Source organism: Cygnus olor, chromosome 28, assembly GCF_009769625.2.
Source record: "Cygnus olor isolate bCygOlo1 chromosome 28, bCygOlo1.pri.v2, whole genome shotgun sequence".
In the NCBI taxonomy this organism is placed as follows: domain Eukaryota; kingdom Metazoa; phylum Chordata; class Aves; order Anseriformes; family Anatidae; genus Cygnus; species Cygnus olor.
The window spans coordinates 2,076,281-2,099,062 of record NC_049196.1 but is presented as its reverse complement, the minus strand read 5'-3'; the positions used below and the strand labels follow the sequence as shown (position 1 = coordinate 2,099,062).

The window sequence follows — 22,782 nt, the reverse complement described above, 5'->3', positions numbered from 1 at the left end:
GGGGCTAATTTGCCCATTAGGTGAGGGCTGGCGAGCGTCCGAGCGGGGTAATTGCAGGGGCTGAGGGAGCGGGTGGGGGCTGGCGAGGAACCGGCGTCAGCACAACAGCCCCGTGGCACGCAGGGAGGAGTCCGGGGCTCGGCCACCACGGGCCACGTGCCCCCAGCGCGGCCAGCTCCTCCCCGCACTCGCCGGCCCCCATAAAAGCGTGGTCCTGGGCAAGCGCTGGCATCCGCTGCTCCTGCCTGGCTCTGCTCGGGAAAAGGGTGGGTGGCGGGGCCTCCTCGGGCAGGGTCCGGCGTGGGGCTCCCTGGCCACGAGAGCTCTGCCGGAGGCGCTGTGGGCAGAGGGGCTCCGTGGGGGCAGGCGAGGGCCGCGGGCACACGGGGAGCAGGTGTGGAGAGCCGGGGCGGGCTGATAGGGAGCCCCCTGGCTGGGGCACGGGCCCTGCTCTGCCAGGGCATCTCCTCACTCACAGCACCGGCCCTGGGGGCTTTGCATTGCAGGCTCAGCTCTCTCACACCAAGATGGCTTGCAACGACCTGTACCCGCCGAAAACCAGCGTCGCCGTCCCCCAGCCCATCGCTGAGAGCTGCAACGAGCTGTGCGCGCGGCAGTGCCCCGACTCGACGGCCTTCATCCAGCCGCCCCCCGTCGTCGTCACCTTCCCCGGCCCCATCCTCAGCTCCTTCCCCCAGCAAGCCGTGGTGGGCTCCTCCGGGGCACCCGCCTTTGGGGGCTCCTTGGGGCTGGGGGGCCTCTACGGCGCGGGGGCCACCCAGGGCTCGGGGGGCCTCTGCACCTTTGGCAGGCCCTACGCCTCTCCCGCCTGCAGCCCCTACCTCTTGCCGCGCTACAGCAAGAAGCTGTGGGACACCTGTGGGCCCTGCTAAAGCCAGGCCCGTGCCACCTCTTCTCCTCCTCGTCCTTCCTCCTCCTCTTCACAGACATGTGACTCCTCCAGTGCTGCCCCCCAGGGCCCTTTCTTGGCCCTGTGCCGGCCACCGCCTGGGAGAAGCCTGAAGGAAGAACGCCTCTCTGCAAGCCCCAGGCACCAGCTGTCTGCCTGGGCCTTGCTCGCGTCTCTGTGCTTGTGTCCTTTCCTGCCTTGACAATAAAGCAAGCCTGCATCCAATGCCTGCCTCTCCGCCTTTCCTTTCCAGGCCCCGCGGGGGCTCCAGGGCTCCCTCCCCCTGCACATGGCCCCTTCGGTCTCCCAGCCCCCCGAAGAGCCGGGGCGCCCTGGCAAAAGGCCCAGGCAGCCCTGGCTCCCACACTGAGGGCTGCAGCCCATGTCCCAGGGCCCTGCCTGAAAGCAGCCTGCTCCCCGGCTCCAGCAGGGCCGTCTCCAGCCACTCCATACAAGGTCCTGAAACAGAGGGGAACCCCGAGCGAGGATCAGCAGCACGCCAACTGCCGCCTCCACGCAGCGCGACCTGAACGAAGCTTAAGCCTAGCCCAAACCACTTCCCTGCCCAGCCCGCTCCAGGGCTTACACACTCCCGTAGCTGAAGAAAGAGCTTCTCCCTAAGAGCCAACCTGAACTTCTCCCAGGGCACCGTTCAGCTCTGAGCTTTTCCCTCACAGCCCAGCAGTTAGCAGAGCTTATCTTTAGCAGGCAATTTCTATACAATTAGCAGAGCTTGCAGTCAAACCAAACTTCTAGGAACCAGCTCGGCTTCCTTGTCATCTAGGATTCTTGCATTTCCTAGACGGATCAGTCACGCGGACCCTCTGCCAAATCCTTACTAATCACCACCACACCACCACCACAGGCTAGAGCCAGTCTTGACCGGAAAGAACTCACTCTACTCAAAGGAAGAAGACAACGCCGCAGGCAGCCCTGAGCACCGAGGGAGCAGAGGCTTCTTTCTTCCTTCCTTCCTTCCTTCCTTCCTTCCTTCCAGCCAGCCAGCCAGCCAGCCAGCCAGCCAGCAGCAGCAGCTCCAGCCTGAGTGCCACTTGGGGCTTGTTGCCGCTTCCTTTTACAGCCAGTGCTCCCTGAGCTGTGCCACTTCCCTCTTCCTTAACGGGCGTCACCACACCCAAGGATCCAGCATGTGGGCTTTGTGCTAACACTGATGGGCTTAATCCCAGGGCCAGCAGGAGGCTCGCCTGGGAAGAGGTGTCACCTCAGCCTGGGGCCACAAAGGGGGAGACAGAAGGGGAGGGGGGCGACCCATGCTCAGCGCCCTTACGTCTTATGGCTGCTGCTAACCCTATTGCCAATGATCAGGAGCAGGGGGGAGCGCTCACGGCCCCAAGGCACGTTGCTGGCTCCTGCTCCACTGGGCGGCCACCAGCCCCAGGGCCATTTCTGCAAGGCTGCCCTCCAGCAAGGGACCGGCCATGCACTCACCGCGTGCAGCGCTCAGCCATCCCTGCTCTCCGGCCTCTTCCTCTGCGCTTCTTGCCAGAGACGGTGCCTCGCTTCTGCGGAGCAGCGCCACTTGGCAGAGCTGGTCGCGCTCCCGGGCAGAGAAGGCCAGGCAAAGCAGAACTGCCAGCACCTCTCCTGCTCTCTGCCCTAATGCCCTGGGCCTCTCAGCACCAGCATTTGCCCGCCCCGGGAACCTCCGCTACGCCCCCCGCACCGCTGCTTTCCTGACTCGGAACACAGAGAGAGGAAGAGAGAGACAGGAGTGGATGCAGGAAACCTTTATTGTGCCCAGCACGGCAGGAGAAGTGGACAGAGAGCAGGGGCAGGAGCCAGCGAGGCTGGCTGCGGCGTGTCGGGGGGGCAGAGGATCTTTTCCAGAGCGTGGCTTCTGGTTGCGCAAGCCCCGGCGGTGCGGCAGTGCGGCTCGGGAGGACTTGGCCCATGGGCCCCACAGGCCTTGAAGGGTCCTGCTCTTGCCGCAGAGAGCAGGAAGGGGGAAGGGAGAGGGGGAGAGCAGAGGGCAAACCGGGCACAAGGCCCTGGCTGTGGAGGAAGGAGGAGCAGCAGAGGGCGGGAGAGGCCAAAGGGGCCAGCACTGCCGTTGCCCAGGCCTTGGCTGGGGCTGCAGATGCTCAGCGCTCCTCAGCACCCCATGCCCACGAGGTCAGCCATGCGTCGGGGCAGCTGGCAGGGGGTGTGGGTCAGGGCCTGGCTTTAGCAGGGCCCACAGGTGTCCCACAGCTTCTTGCTGTAGCGCGGCAAGAGGTAGGGGCTGCAGGCGGGAGAGGCGTAGGGCCTGCCAAAGGTGCAGAGGCCCCCCGAGCCCTGGGTGGCCCCCGCGCCGTAGAGGCCCCCCAGCCCCAAGGAGCCCCCAAAGGCGGGTGCCCCGGAGGAGCCCACCACGGCTTGCTGGGGGAAGGAGCTGAGGATGGGGCCGGGGAAGGTGACGACGACGGGGGGCGGCTGGATGAAGGCCGTCGAGTCGGGGCACTGCCGCGCGCACAGCTCGTTGCAGCTCTCAGCGATGGGCTGGGGGACGGCGACGCTGGTTTTTGGCGGGCACAGGTCGTAGCAAGCCATCTTGCGGGATTGGACGGTGCTCTGCAAGAGGGCACAGAGTGCGATGCGAGGGAGCAGTAGAGGGCAGCTGCCCAGGCCGAGGCGTAGGGGCCAGGGGCAGGAGCCGGGGGAGGAGGAGAAGCGCTCGAAGACTTACCCTGTTCCCCAAGCAGAAGGCGGCCAGAGCAGTGCTTGTGAGAGCCCCGCACAGGCCGAGCATTTATCCAGGCCCTGCCATTGCGCAGCGCCCGCTGGGCCAATGGGCAGAGGCGGCACTCCCTCCTGCCGAGGCCAGGCTGTCCTGCTCCTGCCCTCCCTGAGTCAGCATCCCCTGTCCGGACCAGCACAGGCCCCTTTGCTGGCTTCCCTCCCCTTTCCGCTTGGCGGGCCAAATAGGTGGTGCTGAGCAGGCAGTGCCCGAGAGGAGCGCCTTTGATTTGGCGTTTCGTCACCTCGCCCCTCTGGAGATAACAACTCCAGTGCGTACGTCATGGAGGCACTGGCGTGTGGCTGCTTCTTGCCCAGCGCCGCGACCCCGCTCTGCCCTGGGGCTCTCCACAGCGGGCACGGGGCCGCCCCGAGACCAAGCCCCTGGGGAAGAGCTGTGGCACGCAGGGTGCTGGCAGCCCGCCTTTGTCACGCTCCCTGCCCTCTTAGGCACGCAGGGGATGAGACGGCAGCGGGGCTAATTTGCCCATTAGGTGAGGGCTGGCGAGCGTCCGAGCGGGCTAATTGCAGGGGCTGAGGGAGCGGGTGGGGGCTGGCGAGGAACCGGCGTCAGCACAACAGCCCCGTGGCACGCAGGGAGGAGTCCGGGGCTCGGCCACCACGGGCCACGTGCCCCCAGCGCGGCCAGCTCCTCCCCGCACTCGCCGGCCCCCATAAAAGCGTGGTCCTGGGCAAGCGCTGGCATCCGCTGCTCCTGCCTGGCTCTGCTCGGGAAAAGGGTGGGTGGCGGGGCCTCCTCGGGCAGGGTCCAGCGTGGGGCTCCCTGGCCACGAGAGCTCTACCGGAGGCGCTGTGGGCAGAGGGGCTCCGTGGGGGCAGGCGAGGGCCGCGGGCACACGGGGAGCAGGTGTGGAGAGCCGGGGTGGGCTGAGGAGGGAGCCCCCTGGCTGGGGCACGGGCCCTGCTCTGCCAGGGCATCTCCTCACTCACAGCACCGGCCCTGGGGGCTTTGCATTGCAGGCTCAGCTCTCTCACACCAAGATGGCTTGCAACGACCTGTACCCGCCGAAAACCAGCGTCGCCGTCCCCCAGCCCATCGCTGAGAGCTGCAACGAGCTGTGCGCGCGGCAGTGCCCTGACTCGACGGCCTTCATCCAGCCGCCCCCCGTCGTCGTCACCTTCCCCGGCCCCATCCTCAGCTCCTTCCCCCAGCAAGCCGTGGTGGGCTCCTCCGGGGCACCCGCCTTTGGGGGCTCCTTGGGGCTGGGGGGCCTCTACGGCGCGGGGGCCACCCAGGGCTCGGGGGGCCTCTGCACCTTTGGCAGGCCCTACGCCTCTCCCGCCTGCAGCCCCTACCTCTTGCCGCGCTACAGCAAGAAGCTGTGGGACACCTGTGGGCCCTGCTAAAGCCAGGCCCTGACCCACATCCCCTGCCAGCTGCCCCGACGCATGGCTGACCTCGTGGGCATGGGGTGCTGAGGAGCGCTGAGCATCTGCAGCCCCGGCCAAGGCCTGGGCAACGGCAGTGCTGGCCCCTTTGGCCTCTCCCGCCCTCTGCTGCTCCTCCTTCCTCCACAGCCAGGGCCTTGTGCCCGGTTTGCCCTCTGCTCTCCCCCTCTCCCTTCCCCCTTCCTGCTCTCTGCGGCAAGAGCAGGACCCTTCAAGGCCTGTGGGGCCCATGGGCCAAGTCCTCCCGAGCCGCACTGCCGCACCGCCGGGGCTTGCGCAACCAGAAGCCACGCTCTGGAAAAGATCCTCTGCCCCCCCGACACGCCGCAGCCAGCCTCGCTGGCTCCTGCCCCTGCTCTCTGTCCACTTCTCCTGCCGTGCTGGGCACAATAAAGTTTTCCTGCATCCACTTCTGTCTCCCTCCTCATTTTGTTTTTAGTGTTGTTTGTCCTGATTACTTTTGCTTTTTGGCTGGTTAAGAGCAAATTCATATATCGGCTTATTTTACCAGGAATTTTTGTTCTTCTTACCAATGAGAGAACAACTACTTTCTCTTTTTTTGTTGTTTTTTTGTTTGTTTTCATATTCGTATCACATGTACTCTGCTCAAGGGAAGTCCTTTTTTTCTTTCCCACGCAGTAGAAGGATATTTCTGTTACTCCATTTTTGCAATTAAAATGGAGTGGGGAGCTTGACTTGTACCATACAATCAATTATTTGTGGCTATGCAGATAGCTTTTCCTCTTTCGTGTTTTCTTTCTCATTATAGCCTGTATTACACCAGAATCTTTTCTCCATTGTCAGCAGGTGCATGGCTTTGTGCTGTGTTACTGAAAACATCCCGTTACTGTCACTCCCATCTATTAAACCATCTTGCTTTTCCAGTCTTTAAGTTTGATTCTCTCCTTTTTAATGTCAGTCAGCTTTATGTTAACAGCATGTAAAATGGAATGCTCCCAAATTATGTGCCAATGCCATTAATGCAAACATATAATTAGAGGTTTTCCAAGACAGCCTTGAGTAATCAACCAGTAACCTCCCTCCGTTCCTCTAACTCTCATGTAACATTAGAGATACCTTTTCTCTCTGTGTCTATGTCCTGTTTTGCAACCAGACATGACCTCACTCTGAACATGCATTCAGTCCAAATAAAAGCTATGCAATCATGTTAGCTGGGTGCTAATAGCTCTCACCAGTCTTGTTATCTTGGGCTAGGTGCTTGCTGTCTAACACAATATGCATCTACTTGAGAACTGGCTGGTACTTTGCCTGTCACTGTCTCATCAAGTCAATTGAAAATTTGGTAGCCGGTGGTCAGGTGTTTACCACCAAAGTACCTCTTGGAGGCTCTGCATGAGAACGGGGATCCTGGTGTTGAGAAGAAAAACAGAGTGGAAATCAGTCATCCCCATTTTGGGAGGAAAGAGGGTTTTGCTTATCACAAGAGCTGCCTGAGCTGAGGAGATGCAGGGCTAGTGTGGCACAAGGCAAGATAATGGTTGCTGAGTTCCAGCAAAATCCTGGCAGCAGTGCCCTTCCTTCAAGTTGTGTGAAACTGGAGAGCAGTGGTAGAAATGGAGAGCCATCTCCTTGCACCAAAAGGCAGGAGCCCTTCTCCACCCTAGCTGCCTGGGCTGCTCACCCATCCCTGGCACATTCTGCCTGTAGCTGTGCTCTCATCTGAGCCCTGCAGGCTCCAGCTGCGTCCCAGCACCCTACAGGCCCTCACCAAAAAGCCTAAGACAAGGAGGGCAGGTGGAGTTGCAAACTGAGCAGACAGGGGAGAGAGAGAGGCTTTTGGTGAGGGTCCTTTTTCATTGAAATGTTCCTAATAAATATTTGTTAATTGGTAAACATTAAATAATATCTTAAAATAAAAGCAAGATTCATGAATATGATAGGCTTCTTTTGTTTTCAACTCGTTACTACATATATGTAGTATGGCATGGGGCCACCTGACATACCCAAATACTTTTGGAGGACAGTGAAATTACCGATTAAAGTCTGGCTTGCTACTCCATAATACTGACAGAGGGCTGAGATCAAGAAATCATATGTTCATGGATGCAGCATTTCTTTGAAAGAGTGTGCAAAGTAATACCTAAAGCCCCTGCAAAGAATTAGTTCATTTTCTACTTGTTTCACCCAGCTGATGTACAGAGGCTTGGCCAGAACTTCCCTGAGGCAACTGTTATCATAGCAGTGATTAACAAAAAAGAAGAAGTAGAGCTTGATCATTGCTCATCAGATACTTATCTTAATAATTGTATCCCATTTTTTATCTTCCTTCTATTGTTCCTTTTCTGAATACAACCTGACAGAACTTCAGGCCAGGGTTTTACTTTGTATGAGAACACAGTGAGAAGATTTCTAGTAACTCATTTAAGAGGAGGTAAAAATAAAAGGAATGCCATCACTAAACTCTAACAACTTTAAACGTTTTACTAACCACTGGAAGTCTGACAGCTAGAATAATTAGTGTAGGGGAGATGCAAGATGATAATTTCATCTCAGTGGCAAAGAAAGACTGCGCAGAGAGCTTCCTTTGCAGTAGGACCATCTGAGGCAGAGGTGCCAGGGTCACGGGCTTTCCCCAGGGCTGTAGCCCTCAGTGTGGGAGCCAGGGCTGCCTGGGCCTTTTGCCAGGGCGCCACGGCTCTTCGGGGGGCTGGGAGACCGAAGGAGCCATGTGCAGGGGGAGGGAGCCCTGGAGCCCCCGCGGGGCCTGGAAAGGAAAGGCGGAGAGGCAGGCATTGGATGCAGGCTTGCTTTATTGTCAAGGCAGGAAAGGACACAAGCACAGAGACGCGAGCAAGGCCCAGGCAGACAGCTGGTGCCTGGGGCTTCCAGAGAGGCGTTCTTCCTTCAGGCTTCTCCCAGGCAGTGGCCGGCACAGGGCCAAGAAAGGGCCCTGGGGGGCAGCACTGGAGTCACAGAGTTGGCCACTAGTAGGGGCAAACAGGAGGATATGAAACACGTGATAGAAAAGGAAATGAAAAGAGAAAAGAAGAAGGTCATTTATGGAGCTATTCTGACTCCACTGCATTAAGCGGAAAGTTTTGATGTTCTGCCCCTTACTCAGGAGCCCAGTTGAGGATCGAGGTCATATCACTCATTTCCCGGTTCTCTATCAAGCAGGGAACATTACTGCATGATTTAGCAGGGCCCGCAGCTTCCACGGCGGTATCTGTTGTACCGGTAGGTGTAAGGGCTGCAATAGCCAGAACCGAAGGATCTACCATAGCCAGACAGGCCCCTGTAACCCAGGGAGGAGCCTCCATAGCCAGACAAGCCCCCATAGCCCAGAGAGGAGCCCCCAAAGCCATACAGACCCCCATAGCCCAGGGAAGAGCCCCCAGAGCCATACAGACCCCCATAGCCCAGGGAAGAGCCCCCAAAGCCTAGGGAGCCCCCATAACCCCCAAAGACGGGTGCTCCGGAGGATCCCACAACTGAATCCTGGGGGAAGGAGCTGAGGATGGGGCCAGGGAAGGTGACAGCAACTGGGGGTGGCTGGATCACGGCCACGGAGTCAGGGCACTGCCGGAAACAGGGCTCGTTCCCACTGTCAGCGATGGGCTGGGGACGGCTGATGCCACTGTTGTAGGTGGGACACAGGTCGTAGCAAGACATCTTGTAGGGATGGAGCTCAACCTTCAAGATACAAATATTGATTTTAGTAAGCACAATGCATTTTTTGCAGACCTAAAAGCACTACAGATTTCTCTGCCTTTGCATGGACAAAAGTGCTTTGAGATACACCAATTTACCCATGTATATTAGAATTGAAAATTGAAGCAGTAGGAAAATTATTTGCTGAGATGCTTTGGTGAGTCATTGGATCAGCAAGGAATTGGACTCCCCAAGAATGGGGTTTCGTGTTATGCATGATTTCATGACTCTGGCTCATCTTACCCACTGATCTCCTTGGTGCTGAGCCTTGTGGAAACAGGGATTATAAATCATTGCCTATTCATATTTGCTCAGTAACTTGTTTGATGAGACCATTACAAGGGAATTGCAAACATTATTGTCTCCAGTTTCCAAACATTGAAACAGGGCACTGAGATTTATGACTAGTTTAGCAACACTGTTTTAATACTGAGCTCTGAGCTCTTTTGCCAATCTCACCCTCAATGACTTGTCCTCTTTAACACCAAGAAACATCTGTTCATCTGCCAATCCTTAAATTCTCTCCATGACCCCCATCTTTCTCTTTGTTAAATCAATCTGTAACAGCACATTTTCAACATCTCTCATTTCCTTTCTGTGTCTTCCTCTGTCTAACTCAGTGCCTGATTTCTGATCGCTTTCATGCCAGTTTATCTTGAATTAATGTAAAAGCAACTTGAATGATCTATAATAAACTGTACATAATGGAAGTTCTGCTTCTAAGCTGAAAACATTCCCATTAGCCATGAAGATTTAAGCTTTTTCAAATTTTTATTTCCAGAAACACATATAAACAAACAGAAAAGAGGAATGTGTATTTAACTAGTCACATCAATTCTTCAGCTCTTGGAAGTAAACTGATAATGATCTTTTTATGCCATTTCAAGAAACTTTTGGTTGACTTTGAAATTAAATGCCCGCCCTGAATGTGGAAAACACCTATCCATAGCCCTGTGAATAATTTTTGTAAACTTTATCTTTTCATCTAAAATTTTATCTACTAGTACTAATTGAAGAGACCATCCACGATTAAATTGTACAGCAAAGAGGTATAATAGTTGTAAAGAGCAGATTCAGACTTACCAAATTCACTGAGAACGAATGAAGAGCTGAGGTTGGAAGAACCCTGAGTGGAGAGTGCTTTTATACACTGCAGACTGCCTGAGGGATGAGAGGCAGGTTTTGTGAATGTGGAGGCAATTAGCTGACACAACATTTTTTTGTATTGATACCTCCACAAAGTGATGAAATTCTTTTGCTTTGTTTTTGTTTATTACTTGATTCCAATTATCATGTAACATAACACAACCATTACATCAAACTTTTCTTTCTTTTTTTTTCGGTCTTTCATTTGAAACAGTGATGGGTGAAATTAATACATCTTTCATCGTAAAATATGATTTGTGAAATTAATATTAGTTTTCTATCCTCTTTGGAGTTGCACCATGTATTAAGCTGCTTATACATAGTTAATTCTTCTTTTGCTCTCTCATATGATGATGATATATCAGAAATAACCTGCTGTGAGTTGTTTCTATCAAATACCTTACACAAGGTTTCTTTCTTCATAAGGAGAAAATAAATTATTTAATAATATAACTAAATCATCAGGAAGGCAGGCAATATTTTCTGTGTGCTTGGTGTTTTTTTCTGAGATGTGATATGGTTCACATTGCAATCCATGGAGGCTTCTCTACACCCTTTGAATCAAGCTATATCGCAAGCATCCCTGAACACCTAGTGGCAGAGGTCCTAAACAGTCTTTACATTTTACCTGACCTTCGGACTTGAACTTAAAGCTGAATTTGGTTCTGAAGGGAGAGATATTTATATTTTTAAGGATGGAGAGCTTAAAATAATAATCCTCAAAATGCACATTGAATTAACATCTGAATTTGTGACAAAGCAATAACTATGTGTTTTTGTAGGAGATATATAGTAGAAAACCCAAATGTAAATATTTAGAAATGAAGCCTTTGAAGCTTTTTTTTTTTTTTTTTTTTTTTTTTTTTTTTTTTTTAAAGTGAAGAGGAGAGCTTTGAAGTGAGATTTCAGAGTTACAGGCTGCCTAAGCCACAGACCTATAGCATTAACAATTCAGTGGATTCATCCCAGAGTACGTGAATCCTGGTGTCCTGTCTGCTCCTCTTCTCCGTTTTACCTCTGTCCTTCTGGCATATCTGCAGTGACAATGAACAGGTTTTCTTTGGCTGTTCAAAACTGCTGAGACCTTCTGTGTAAATCAAAGACTGTTCACTGTTGTTAAAGGACATTCTGCTGCTCTTATTTCACTTGTATTTCAAACAGGAAATAACACAACCTTTTAGGTATCAGTGTCTAAAGTATCATTGAAGCGACACTTAAATGGACAGATTTCCAGTGAATATCTGAAATGAGTACTGTGGGATACTCAAAAGTTTCAGCTCAATTTGATCCACAAGTTTGAAAGGGTACATTTTCCTGAAATTCCTTTAATTCTTAGCTTGCTCCTCAGGAGTCCTCGATCCTGGTCTACAGCTGGTCTTGCAGCAAAAACTGTGATTGACAGCATCTCTCAGTAGAGAGCAATTATGAGCTGGGAATCCACTGGGAAAAGCAAAGGCTGGCTTTTGCTGAGGTTTCTTTCTTTATGGCATTATTTTAATACCATATCATTATGATGGTTATCATAATCACTGTAATTATCAACATAGTTATCTTCATATCACATATTATTTCTAAATTGTGAGCTTTTCCAACACTGGAGATGCATAAGGAGATTTCCTGAACTGTAATACTGAATAAAAATGTCTCAAAGATTCATGAGGACATTCCAAGGGATTTTCTAATACCTTACAAACAGCCATTACTGGCTTGTATTTACTGCGTCATAATTATATAAAAAGTATGCCTAGATGCTTACACCCCCTATTATGAGAGATTGTCACATTAAAATATCACATTAAAATAAGTAAGTTAAGGTCACTTGGGTCTTTCATGTAATCAGTTCATGGTTATAACACTTTTTGGAACTTCCTTTACTTGATTCTCTTAAAACAAACAAACAAACCTCTAGCTTCCTTTTTATTGCAGTATACATCGGTACACAAGAAGAAATCTGCATATATTAACTGAACTTTTAATGACACCAAAAAAAAGGCCCATGGAACAATAGTCTCTGTCTTCATATTGTATCAGCACTAGACTTCCTTTCAGTATTTACACCTTAACAACTGATTTACTTGGTTCTTGTACTCCTGTATTCCTAGATATGTATCCCTTACAAATAGCAATGGAAGAAGAAAATGTAATAATATAAAGGAAAATGAAGCTCCAAGAAAAAAAAAATCAGAAAAAAAAATAGTTTCCAGAGAGACTTGATATTGCCAGCTAAAATATTTCTCTGTTCCCAGGAAAGACAGACAACGAGTAGAAAATCCTCCAAAAGTCACTAAAAGATATTCCTGTTCCTGACCGCGTTTGCCTTGTAATGCATATTTGGAGATAGAAGTGCTAAGCTTGCAGAAAGTCTCTAGTCTTTATGTGAGCTCCTAAAAGAAATTTCATTTTGTCTCCAGGTGTACTGTCACCTGAATTGATTACACTAAAAGACCTGTAACCGTACAAAAGAAATTACTGTACTCCTGTCATCTTAATAATGCAGGACTCTTAAATAAGCCGAGTCAGCTCACTTCCTCCCCTAAAGAGCAATGGAATAATAAAAAATAATTCCCAGAGATAATGGTGAGGCCTGCGGTGGAGTGTACATGTCACGCTATGTGTGGGTTTGAAGTGCCTGCAATGCACAAACAAAAAGCAAAAACAATTTCAGCACTTAGAGAAACTACGTGTCCTACAATTTTGGGTTGGTACCTAATTATGAACTCAAGCACGGGATGCCTAATATCCCCCAGGCAATTGAAGAAACTGTATAAAAGCTCTCTCCACTAGGTCCTTCTATCCACTTCTCTCACTTTGCTCGCCTTCGTGAATTGGGTAAGTCTGATTTCTCTCAAACTGCAAAAATTAATTTGTTGTCAGAAAATCCTAGTTGTAACTTAGAACCAAGTCCTCTTCAGGACTGCCAGGCTGTCAGTGATCTGTAAATTGTTTGCTTCTGAAAATAATGTTTATTTTTTCATTCATTACGGGGCCCTGCTGAAGCCAGGTTCCAGAAAAGGACATTGGGGTATTTTAAGCAGTTTTTAATTGCAAACCTCTAGCATCTTACAGCTGAAAAGATTTCCTTGACTATCTATGACTCCATAATAGTATTTTAGGACGCAAAAAAAATAGTTCTTACACATTGCCATAATTCTGGCTGCGTTCAACAGAATTCTGCTGAGTTAGTAGCATTAAAGATCCAACTTAGGAAGAAAATATCAACTAGTAGTAATGCTATACTACTGAAATTAGCTTACCTGCAAATAAAAAAAATAAATCACAATTGAAAAGTACATCACTTTACTATCTTAAAGTTAAGACCAGACTCCAAATTACAATGCTAAAAAAGAATAGTAATAGAAGATGTTTATTTCTCAGATGTATTACTGATGCCCTGTTGGACTGCTTCATCATAATCTAATGTTTGATATTTCTCTAATGTTAACATAAATGTCCATGTTTTGCAGATCTCCAACCCTACAAGATGTCTTGCTACGACCTGTGTCCCACCTACAACAGTGGTGTCAGCCGTCCCCAGCCCATTGCTGACAGCTGCAATGAGCCCTGTTTCCGGCAGTGCCCTGACTCCGTGGCCGTGATCCAGCCACCCCCAGTTGCTGTCACCTTCCCTGGCCCCATCCTCAGCTCCTTCCCCCAGGATTCAGTTGTGGGATCCTCCGGAGCACCCGTCTTTGGGGGTTATGGGGGCTCCCTAGGCTTTGGGGGCTCTTCCCTGGGCTATAGGGGTCTGTATGGCTCTGGGGGCTCTTCCCTGGGCTATGGGGGTCTGTATGGCTTTGGGGGCTCCTCTCTGGGCTATGGGGGTCTGTATGGCTTTGGGGGCTCCTCTCTGGGCTATGGGGGCTTGTCTGGCTATGGAGGCTCCTCCCTGGGTTACAGGGGCCTGTCTGGCTATGGTAGATCCTTCGGTTCTGGCTATTGCAGCCCTTACACTTACCGGTACAACAGATACCGCCGTGGAAGCTGCGGGCCCTGCTAAATCATGCAGTAATGTTCCCTTCATGTGAGAACCAACAGACACCATGCAACGGGGTCGCAACTGAAGACCTCCAAGCTTTCACTACTCTGGGTTAAGAACATGGAGATGTGCTCCTTCAGCCCCGATTGCATTTCTCCCCCTTAATTCTGTTTTCATTTTCTGATCCAGTGCTTCTCCCTTCCGTTTCCATATTGCCCAGGATAAACATGTAACAAAAACTTGGAGATAATGGTTCCTGTTTTTTCACATCAGCTAAGACATGGGAAGGAAAACCAATCATGTGGACGTATCCCTGGCTGCAGACCAGTTTCATACCTCTTGGAAACTCTGGAAATGTATTCTTTTTCTCACTTTAATTAAAAGTTTGTTGCATCAAAATTGCCACATTCTGGTGTTCTTTTCTCATGTTTTTACTGTAATTATTTGGCTGATGAAAAGCCTGTAACAGCTGTACAGCCTGTTCACATCCTGAAAGTAAGAAAATTAAGGATTTCAAGTGTACAAGAGCAGTGTGCAAACACTGAGCACAGAATCATAGAATGCTTTGGGATAGAAGGGATGTTAAAGATCATCTAATTCCAACCCCCCTGCAATAGTCAGGGACTGAAAGAAGTACAGGAAGAATTGTCGTAGTCTCTCCATTTTTCAAATACAAACTAACATTTTTTAAGAATATAGCCTCCCAGAAAGATTAAGGTAGTACACCCACTAATACAGAATAGCAGTGTTAGAGAAATGAAATCATAGATTATTGAATTTAAATGTTTTCTTAAAGATATTAGAATTCTCTAATAATTTCTTCCAGACAGGTCTTTGATTTATCTCCTTGAACTTCAGGTGCTCACTCAACCACTCAAACTCTGTCATCAGGACAGATGTTGCAGTAAATTGAGCTAACTTTCTGTCAAACCCTTAAAGAATGTTTTCCAGGCAGCGCAATGAAACTTTTAAGCCTTAAGCGTGGCTAATGGTCTTTTTACATGCTCAGGAAATCTAAGATGTCAGAGGTGTTTTTTTTGTTTGTTTGTTTGTTTTTTGGGGGGGGGCGGGGGGGCAGGAGGACACAACTGTTTCTCCATAGAGCCACACCAACAACTAATTCATCTTTGCTAGCAAGAACAGCAGAAAAAGATCATAACCCCATATATGCATCCTCAGCACTGTATTTCTCTGTTCCTCCTATATGGGAGCTCCTTTCAACAGAAACCCATATTTTCAGCCCACTTATTCTACAACTCTGACTTCCAGCTTCTCCTGACCTTCTACCCTTCCCTTTGATATTTCTCATCCAAGATGTCCCTCAGAGAGCCCACATGGAGGGGCTCTTCTTGGTGCAGTTCCTCCTATCTTCACCCATCTCAGCAGCCCCATGTCAATAATCTACATTAGTCTCTTCCCACCTCCCTAAATTCCTTCCCACCCAGACGCATGCTTCGCACCTGAGGGCCTCAGATGTGACCCATTTCTCCCATAATCTGCTTCAAATCCTGCTCAGCCAAACCCCTGGCTCTGCTGCTACTATAATTAGGGAAGATCATGCAGTGGCTTATTAGGGGAGGGAGGTTTAGTGTAGCTATTTTCTAAACATTCTGTTGTCATTGTAACCCAGGCCAGCTGGGGAGGGAGGATTTCTTTTTTCAAATATGTGCACTCCATGCAGCAAAGGATGATTATCTTCACTAATGGCTGCATCACTTCAGCTGTACTTCTCAAGCTTATACAGTGTAAAGATTTGAGATTCTCTCTTCAGAAAGCTTTCCCTGTCTAGAGGGAAAAACTTTTATCCATACCAGCAGAAATTAAAACCAAAAGTTGATTTCTTTGATGCAGAGAAGAATCACTTTAATGAGAAAAACTTTCACAGAAAAGCATTACACAATACCAAGCATAAACATTAGAGTGCAGACAGGCCCATCCATAATTATTCTTCAGTTAGACACCAAAGTGCAATTTCATAGGAGTAGAAATTACATATTTTACCCCATCAACTATAGACATAGATGGAAGAAATAAGGAGACCATGAATAGAGGTGAAGAAATTAAAGATGTGCTGTGCGCTCCCAGCTCCACTGCAGCAGGTTGCGTTGATCATGACTTCACAACATCTCTTTTGAGACCACTGCTGTGGATCAAAATTTTATCTCTGAGTTGCTAGTTGTTCTTCACATGGGATATTTCTGCGTGATTTAACAGGGCCCGCAGCTTCCACGGCGGTATCTGTTGTACCGGTAGGTGTAAGGGCTGCAATAGCCAGAACCGAAGGATCTACCATAGCCAGACAGGCCCCTGTAACCCAGGGAGGAGCCTCCATAGCCAGACAAGCCCCCATAGCCCAGGGAGGATCCTCCATAGCCATACAGACCCCCATAGCCCAGGGAAGAGCCCCCAGAGCCATACAGACCCCTATAGCCCAGGGAAGAGCCCCCATAACCCCCAAAGACGGGTGCTCCGGAGGATCCCACAACTGAATCCTGTGGGAAGGAGCTGAGGATGGGGCCGGGGAAGGTGACGACAACAGGGGGTGGCTGGATCACGGTCGTTGAGTCAGGGCACTGCCGGAAACAGGGCTCATTGCAGCTGTCAGCGATGGGCTGGGGGCAGCTGATGCCACTGTTGTAGGTGGGGCACAGATCATAGCAGGACATCTTGTAGGGATGGAGGTCTGCAAAACACACACTGATAATGAGACTAAGTGGAAGACAAAGACTTGAAAAGAAAAATAGTTACAGAAATTTGCATTTAGCTAATGAGTATAGGAGTTTGAATAAATAGCTTGATTTCCCAGTTGTAAGCTTGCTCTATTTCATAATCCCCTTTTTCTGAAAAAGAATTTTGAAAATTCTGTAAAAACAGCGTCCACATCTAGAAAAGTACATGGGAAACTTTGTCTAGCTCTGAAACTATCATCCCTCGTGACGATCCAGCAGAGAACTTAGATGTATGTCCACACATGGAACTGAGAATGAGAAGCAAAGTTACTTTGTTCCACGTCATTTGATGAGTCAGTAGGAAAACCCGGATTTGGGTTCATCAGGTCCACATGAGATGTGGTTATTATATATAATTTAATTACAGTAGCTTTTTCTTCTCACTCATTCCAATTTTGCTGAGAGTTGTTGGAACACAGATTATGGGGTTTTCCCTGCTTGGATTGCTTACAAAGCTATTTGACCTGACAATAAAGGACAGATGGTAGCATTATCATCTCAATTTCCACCTAGGCAGCCACTGCACTGATACAAGCCATAAGATTTCATTATAAAAATCAACAGTGTGGGCCCTAATGTCTTTGAAAATACTCTTCTGAAATTACTAGTCCCAGGACAAAAAGGAACTCCTCTGTAAACCCCAGAATTCAGTCTACATTTTCTCCTATAAATTCAGATATTTTCTCGAGTTACATTTTTACTCTTCTCTGCCCACTGTGTCCTGCAAGACCCTAGCAGGGCTTTGAGGGAGAACATGGAAGTGAGAAGGTAAAGGAAAGACAAATGGACAGACAGAAGCTTTGCTGTACCAGGACAACACACAAAGCTTCCTCAGATGCATAGCTTGTTGATCTCAAGTTGGACGGATGTCTGCAGTGGTAATTCCCATATTACATGCTGAACCTCGCAACATACAAACTTTGCAATAGGGTAAATGCACTGCAGTCAGGGTAGTGCTGTGCATGTCCCAGTGTTTCTGACATCGAGCTAGTACCTCTGCAATGCCTCACGCACCAAGGAAGTGTATCTACAAGCTCAGGGCTGACATTAGGATCTCTATCCCAATGCAGTGCTGATACACTTGACAATATGGATGGTGGACATCAGCTGAAGTTAAAACCAGCAATAAAAAGATACACTGATAGCAATAAAGAAGAAACAGCCTTACCTGAGTCACCAAGAAGTCAAGGGAAATGTTTGGAAGAGCTATGAGAGAGAAGAGCTTTTATATTCTATCTGAGCAGCTGGAGGTACAAGATCAGCACTGGTTGCCCGCCCCATTGTCAAACACGTGTAACCCATCAAAACGATGACATTGCTTTGCTCATCATTGCAGTTTATAAGACCTTTCAAAATTCTCTTGTAAAAGGGCCTAAACATTACATTAGATGACAGAGAATTCTTTCATCTTGTGACTTGTTGTGGAAAATTAATATCTGGCATTATTCCAGTCACTTCTTTGAAATTACAACAGAAATTATTAAGCTGGCTCCTCTTGTATTAACTTAATGCCTGGAGAGTGTCTCAAGGATTTATCAGGACAACAAACTGCTGTCGTGGACAGGATTTTTGTTTAAGTACATCTAATTCACATTACAGCCTGCCAGAACAGAAGTTAAAGACTGTCAATTCAATGTGTAGAAAGGCTGGAGGTGGTTTCCGCATGCTGAGCTTCCCCACCCACAGGTGGGGACCTCAGCACCCGTGGGGGGCAGTAGCGGCCAAAAAGGGGACAATTCAGCTCTGAAGAGCGGCAGCAATTCCAGGCACCTGCAAGGTTTGCTTCAGTCTAGTGTTCTAGATAGGGCTTGTGTGGAAATTGCAATGTGAGCAGAAAAACTGCCAAATCCTGAGTTTTGGAGTGCTGGGAGCTCTTTTCATACAGATACCAACTGAATGCGTTTCTCCTTCCATCAGTCACTCAGCTGGATTCTCTGTCAAAAATGTGTGGGGAGAAGTTTGCACAATTTCACAAAGCAGATAGGAAGGAAATCTTTTTCTTTTTCTTTTTCTTTTTCTTTTTTTCTTTTTCTTTTTCTTTTTCTTTTTCTTTTTCTTTTTCTTTTTCTTTTTCTTTTTCTTTTTCTTTTTCTTTTTCTTTTTCTCTTTCTCTTTCTTTTTCTTTCTTTTTTTTCTTTTTCTTTTTCTTTTTCTTTTTCTTTTTCTTCTTCTTTTTCTTTTTCTTTTTCTTTTTCTTTTTCTTTTTCTTTTTCTTTCTTTTTCTTTTTCTTTCTTTTTTTTCTTTTTTTTTCTTTTTCTTTTTCTTTTTCTTTTTCTTTTTCTTTTTCTTTCTCTTTCTCTTCTTTCTCTTTTTCTTTCTCTTTTTGCTTTTCTTTTTCCTTTTTTTTTTTTCTGTTTCTGTTTCTGTTTCAAGAAAAATATGGAATGAGTTTCTGAATTTAACTAAAGCTACAAGGGGATTGGCAAAGTCAAAGAGATTTTTTCCAGGTATTGTTGGTTTGATATTGTTATCACAAAGACAGTTTTTGAGAATATTTAATAGGCCCAAGGAAACATAAGCTTTTTCAGTACAAATGGATCCACAGGTGAAATAAATGAAATGTGACAGAAGTGCTTTGAATTATTGACTGATTCTCAGGAATCCATGACCTGTAATACACTGTAAGCCACAACTCCAGAACAAGGCTGAGCTGGCAGTTTCTCCAAATAGAGAACAATTATGAACCTGGAACATATCGTGCAAAATAAAGGCTGTTTTTTCCCTTGTTTACAGATGTGTTATTTTAATACTGCAGATTCTATGCCATAGATTACCATAAATTATGAGGTGGGTTTCTCAGCCTTTGAAGTGGTTAGAACTTTTTCTGGACAATATTTTTAGGCTTCCAGGGAACAAGTCTTTTCAAATGCTGCAAACTATCCACTAATAGTTTAAGAATGCTTTCTTACAATTAAATTAATGACATGTACCTGGATTTAGGTGCCTAGCAATTATGAAATTACACCACATTAAAATGCATAATTCAAGGTCATTAGTGTCCTTGCTATAAACAGTTCATGATTGTTTTCTTCAATAAAGAAGTATAAAGTGAAATACAAATTTATAGAAAAAATACATGATTTCATAAGCCATAAAATCAGTGTAGATTTGTCATTTTCAGTTGCACATTTTTCTCAGGTTGTTCCAATTCTGTCAACGATCAGCCTTAATCCATGTAAAGGATTTCTCTGTCTCTATTGCGGCATACCCCTAGAATGCTTTCTTTTGGGTGTCATATTGGGCTCATGTTGAGAAGCTGAAAGTGCAAATGATAAAAAATGATGACCCCCAAAGTTGCTCCAATTAACTCCATTTTATTTCCAGATAACCTAGCTTTCTAATGGAAAAATATGTGCACATTGGGTGACCACAGTGCTGATGAGCCGCACAGTGAGCAGCCATGTTTTGCCATTAATAATGGAGAAGCTATGGAAAGCATTAGTGTTATTCCTGTTGTACCACCAAGGATGTGAATGGAATGATAACAGGAATTAATATGATATTTAATCATTTGAGATGAGAGAGACTATTGTGATGAAATGCACTTATCATATTTCATGAGAGTTCAAACCAACAGTCAGCAAAACTTTGAAGACCTACGTGTCATATTAGTTTTGGGTTTGCCCCAATTATGCATATGCACAAATTGTACCTTAGGTGATCCCCATCATCTAGGGAACAGTATAAAAACTCTCCCAGTCCAGGGCTCTTCATTCCACTTTGCGTGCTTTATTCTCCCCCGTGAAGAGGGTAAGTATCATTCTATGTGACCTCTCCTAGAATCCAAGTATCTTTTTCCAGACTATTTTAATTCGATATTTATGGAATCATCCATAAATGTACTAAAATTCTTAATAATGTTGGATTATTTCTCTGTGAATTTATTTTTCTTATTTAGTGTCGGACATCAATGTATTCAGGTTTAAAGTGGTAAAGTTAGGATTTTCAAAATTGGTCATTTCCTGTTAATACGAACTTGAGCTACCAAAGCAGTGTCCAAAACTTCAGCAGAAAGTTGTTCTTGTCACTAGGAATTTTTTAAGGAATTTGTATGTACATTTTTTATATGTGTCTATTTTATATGTATGTATATTTTGAGGGGACAGGCTTACCCAGAAGGGATACAGAAATATTGTCTGAAGAATGTAGAGATGAAACTAGGAAATCTTAACTTGCCCTTCACATTGTCCTTACTTTGAGCAAGGAGTTGGACTAGATGACCTTCAGGAATATCTTCTAATCTAATATTTTCTATGGTTCTATGGTTCAATATAGTTCAAATGAAAAAAAAAAATGTTCATAGAAGGTACTGAGTCCCAGTCTTCCCATGTTTTTTCTTGGAGACTAGATCGGATCCTATGGTCATAATCATTCTGAAGTGCTCAGATCCCAACACACTTATCTGCAGTAGAGACATAGCTGTAGCTGCGTGTACCAGTTTCACATCTGGAAAATCATGCAAATAATCTTTTTACCTACCCTGTGACTCTCAAACTACTTTGCAAGCACTTCAGGGCAGGGAATGCCTTCTTTAATCTGTGTTTATAGGAGGCTCAGCATACTGGTAGAACAATTTTAGCTATTGCTTTTGGAAGCAAGTTACAAGTCAATATCCCAGAGTTGTTGTTCCAGCTACCCATTAATTTACCACATGAGCTTCACTGGTATTCAGGTTACTCTGCTTTGTTTTTGCTATTATAAAACAAGCATTAAACAGCCTTTTAGACATGGACAATGTAAGAGTGACTGCAAAATATAGTGGAAGTAATTTGCAGAGTAGGTGCTAGATAATATTCTTGTAAGTGATCAAGAGTTGGGGAGAACAAAGAACTACTTCTTATAGGAAAGCAGGCATAAGAAATTAGGAATGAGACTATAAAAGAAGTGACTTTTCAGTGTGCAATCTGGGCAATGCTGATTTTTACAAGAAGGAGAGTTGTTGCATAAATTGTACTGAAGAGAAGGAAGTACGGCCAAGATCTGAAAGGTAAAGCCGCTATTCTAGTCCACATGTCCAAATTTTAAACTCTTTTTCCAATCGAATTTGTACCTTTAATTTACTCATCAGTGTGTTTTGCAGACCTCCATCCCTACAAGATGTCCTGCTATGATCTGTGCCCCACCTACAACAGTGGCATCAGCTGCCCCCAGCCCATCGCTGACAGCTGCAATGAGCCCTGTTTCCGGCAGTGCCCTGACTCAACGACTGTGATCCAGCCACCCCCTGTTGTCGTCACCTTCCCCGGCCCCATCCTCAGCTCCTTCCCCCAGGATTCAGTTGTGGGATCCTCCGGAGCACCCGTCTTTGGGGGTTATGGGGGCTCCCTAGGCTTTGGGGGCTCTTCCCTGGGCTATGGGGGTCTGTATGGCTCTGGGGGCTCTTCCCTGGGCTATGGGGGTCTGTATGGCTTTGGGGGCTCCTCTCTGGGCTATGGGGGCTTGTCTGGCTATGGAGGCTCCTCCCTGGGTTACAGGGGCCTGTCTGGCTATGGTAGATCCTTCGGTTCTGGCTATTGCAGCCCTTACACCTACCGGTACAACAGATACCGCCGTGGAAGCTGTGGGCCCTGCTAAACACAACAAGAAAATCCACTGAATAAAGTACCTGTGAAAAACAAAATGCATATTTGCCCGCAAGTAGAGGAATGTCAGCTTTGTGCAAGCACTTGTAAATCCTGTTCAGTGCTTTGCCTTCTGCAGGCTCCAACCTCTCCTTTTTTCCTTTGAATTCTTCTCTGATATCTTCATGGGTTCAGTTCCTTGTTATCTTCTATGTTATCATACTGGTGTCTGAATGCAGTGAGACATGTAACTTGGTGTCTTTCAAAATGCATTTGACTCTGACATCTTGGATATACATTCTTGATATTGTGATAAGTTTGTTCTTTTAATTCTCATTAAAATTCCATTGCATCATTTAAAATAAGTGTGTTGTGGTTTACTGTTTTCATCCATTCTGAGTTTGCCAACTTTTTTGAGTAAAACTGCCTGTTGTACATGGAGCTGCAATAATATTGTGCAAACATGCACATGGTGAAAGTCTTCACAAGGCATCCTTGCTAGACCTGTTTCATCACTGAACTACAACAACATGGTCACAATGTACTTGCCATAGATGAAAAACAGCTTTCTTTGCATGTTACCTTATTAGATTCCCCACTCATGAGTCTGTGATATAATACTTTGAACTACATGTTCACAC

At 47.2% G+C, this 22,782-nt stretch overlaps 7 protein-coding genes across 7 annotated transcripts; 4 read left to right on the top strand and 3 right to left on the bottom strand.

The window, feature by feature from the left end:
• Positions 1 to 33: 33 nt before the first annotated feature.
• On the top strand, positions 34 to 1,135 carry LOC121060893 (scale keratin-like). The gene is made up of 2 exons (XM_040539076.1): positions 34 to 266; positions 507 to 1,135. The coding sequence occupies exon 2, from the start codon at positions 528 to 530 to the stop codon at positions 891 to 893; it is 366 nt and encodes a 121-aa protein (XP_040395010.1). The 5' UTR covers positions 34 to 266; positions 507 to 527; the 3' UTR covers positions 894 to 1,135.
• Positions 1,136 to 2,643: 1,508 nt separating this feature from the next.
• LOC121060892 (scale keratin-like) lies at positions 2,644 to 3,811 on the bottom strand. The gene is made up of 2 exons (XM_040539075.1): positions 3,597 to 3,811; positions 2,644 to 3,481 (listed from the first exon to the last, which is right to left on the bottom strand). Exons 1-2 carry the CDS (start codon positions 3,657 to 3,659, stop codon positions 3,095 to 3,097), a joined length of 450 nt encoding a protein of 149 aa, XP_040395009.1. The 5' UTR covers positions 3,660 to 3,811; the 3' UTR covers positions 2,644 to 3,094.
• An 828-nt stretch (positions 3,812 to 4,639) lies between these two features.
• LOC121060894 (scale keratin-like) lies at positions 4,640 to 5,467 on the top strand. Its single transcript, XM_040539077.1, has one exon. It carries the CDS (start codon positions 4,649 to 4,651, stop codon positions 5,012 to 5,014), a length of 366 nt encoding a protein of 121 aa, XP_040395011.1. The 5' UTR covers positions 4,640 to 4,648; the 3' UTR covers positions 5,015 to 5,467.
• A 2,342-nt stretch (positions 5,468 to 7,809) lies between these two features.
• LOC121060889 (scale keratin) lies at positions 7,810 to 9,894 on the bottom strand. The gene is made up of 2 exons (XM_040539072.1): positions 9,812 to 9,894; positions 7,810 to 8,710 (listed from the first exon to the last, which is right to left on the bottom strand). The coding sequence occupies exon 2, from the start codon at positions 8,687 to 8,689 to the stop codon at positions 8,213 to 8,215; it is 477 nt and encodes a 158-aa protein (XP_040395006.1). The 5' UTR covers positions 8,690 to 8,710; positions 9,812 to 9,894; the 3' UTR covers positions 7,810 to 8,212.
• Positions 9,895 to 12,565: 2,671 nt separating this feature from the next.
• Positions 12,566 to 14,255, top strand: LOC121060888 (scale keratin-like). The gene is made up of 2 exons (XM_040539071.1): positions 12,566 to 12,703; positions 13,339 to 14,255. The coding sequence occupies exon 2, from the start codon at positions 13,356 to 13,358 to the stop codon at positions 13,869 to 13,871; it is 516 nt and encodes a 171-aa protein (XP_040395005.1). The 5' UTR covers positions 12,566 to 12,703; positions 13,339 to 13,355; the 3' UTR covers positions 13,872 to 14,255.
• A 1,441-nt stretch (positions 14,256 to 15,696) lies between these two features.
• On the bottom strand, positions 15,697 to 17,870 carry LOC121060890 (scale keratin-like). The gene is made up of 2 exons (XM_040539073.1): positions 17,748 to 17,870; positions 15,697 to 16,533 (listed from the first exon to the last, which is right to left on the bottom strand). Exon 2 carries the CDS (start codon positions 16,514 to 16,516, stop codon positions 16,058 to 16,060), a length of 459 nt encoding a protein of 152 aa, XP_040395007.1. The 5' UTR covers positions 16,517 to 16,533; positions 17,748 to 17,870; the 3' UTR covers positions 15,697 to 16,057.
• Positions 17,871 to 20,210: 2,340 nt separating this feature from the next.
• On the top strand, positions 20,211 to 22,506 carry LOC121060887 (scale keratin-like). The gene is made up of 2 exons (XM_040539069.1): positions 20,211 to 20,330; positions 21,661 to 22,506. Exon 2 carries the CDS (start codon positions 21,678 to 21,680, stop codon positions 22,152 to 22,154), a length of 477 nt encoding a protein of 158 aa, XP_040395003.1. The 5' UTR covers positions 20,211 to 20,330; positions 21,661 to 21,677; the 3' UTR covers positions 22,155 to 22,506.
• The last annotated feature ends 276 nt before the right edge of the window (positions 22,507 to 22,782 follow it).

What these genes read in the sequence shown, in the direction of transcription:
- LOC121060889 (XM_040539072.1), bottom strand. Translation starts at nt 8,689, where the DNA reads ATGTCTTGCTACGACCTGTGTCCCACCTACAACAGTGGCATCAGCCGT.
- LOC121060893 (XM_040539076.1), top strand. Translation starts at nt 528, where the DNA reads ATGGCTTGCAACGACCTGTACCCGCCGAAAACCAGCGTCGCCGTCCCC.
- LOC121060892 (XM_040539075.1), bottom strand. Translation starts at nt 3,659, where the DNA reads ATGCTCGGCCTGTGCGGGGCTCTCACAAGCACTGCTCTGGCCGCCTTC. An exon ending in CCTTCTGCTTGGGGAACAGG is followed by an intron (nt 3,482 to 3,596) that starts GTAAGTCTTCGA and finishes GCCCTCTTGCAG; the next exon opens with AGCACCGTCCAATCCCGCAA.
- LOC121060890 (XM_040539073.1), bottom strand. Translation starts at nt 16,516, where the DNA reads ATGTCCTGCTATGATCTGTGCCCCACCTACAACAGTGGCATCAGCTGC.
- LOC121060887 (XM_040539069.1), top strand. Translation starts at nt 21,678, where the DNA reads ATGTCCTGCTATGATCTGTGCCCCACCTACAACAGTGGCATCAGCTGC.
- LOC121060894 (XM_040539077.1), top strand. Translation starts at nt 4,649, where the DNA reads ATGGCTTGCAACGACCTGTACCCGCCGAAAACCAGCGTCGCCGTCCCC.
- LOC121060888 (XM_040539071.1), top strand. Translation starts at nt 13,356, where the DNA reads ATGTCTTGCTACGACCTGTGTCCCACCTACAACAGTGGTGTCAGCCGT.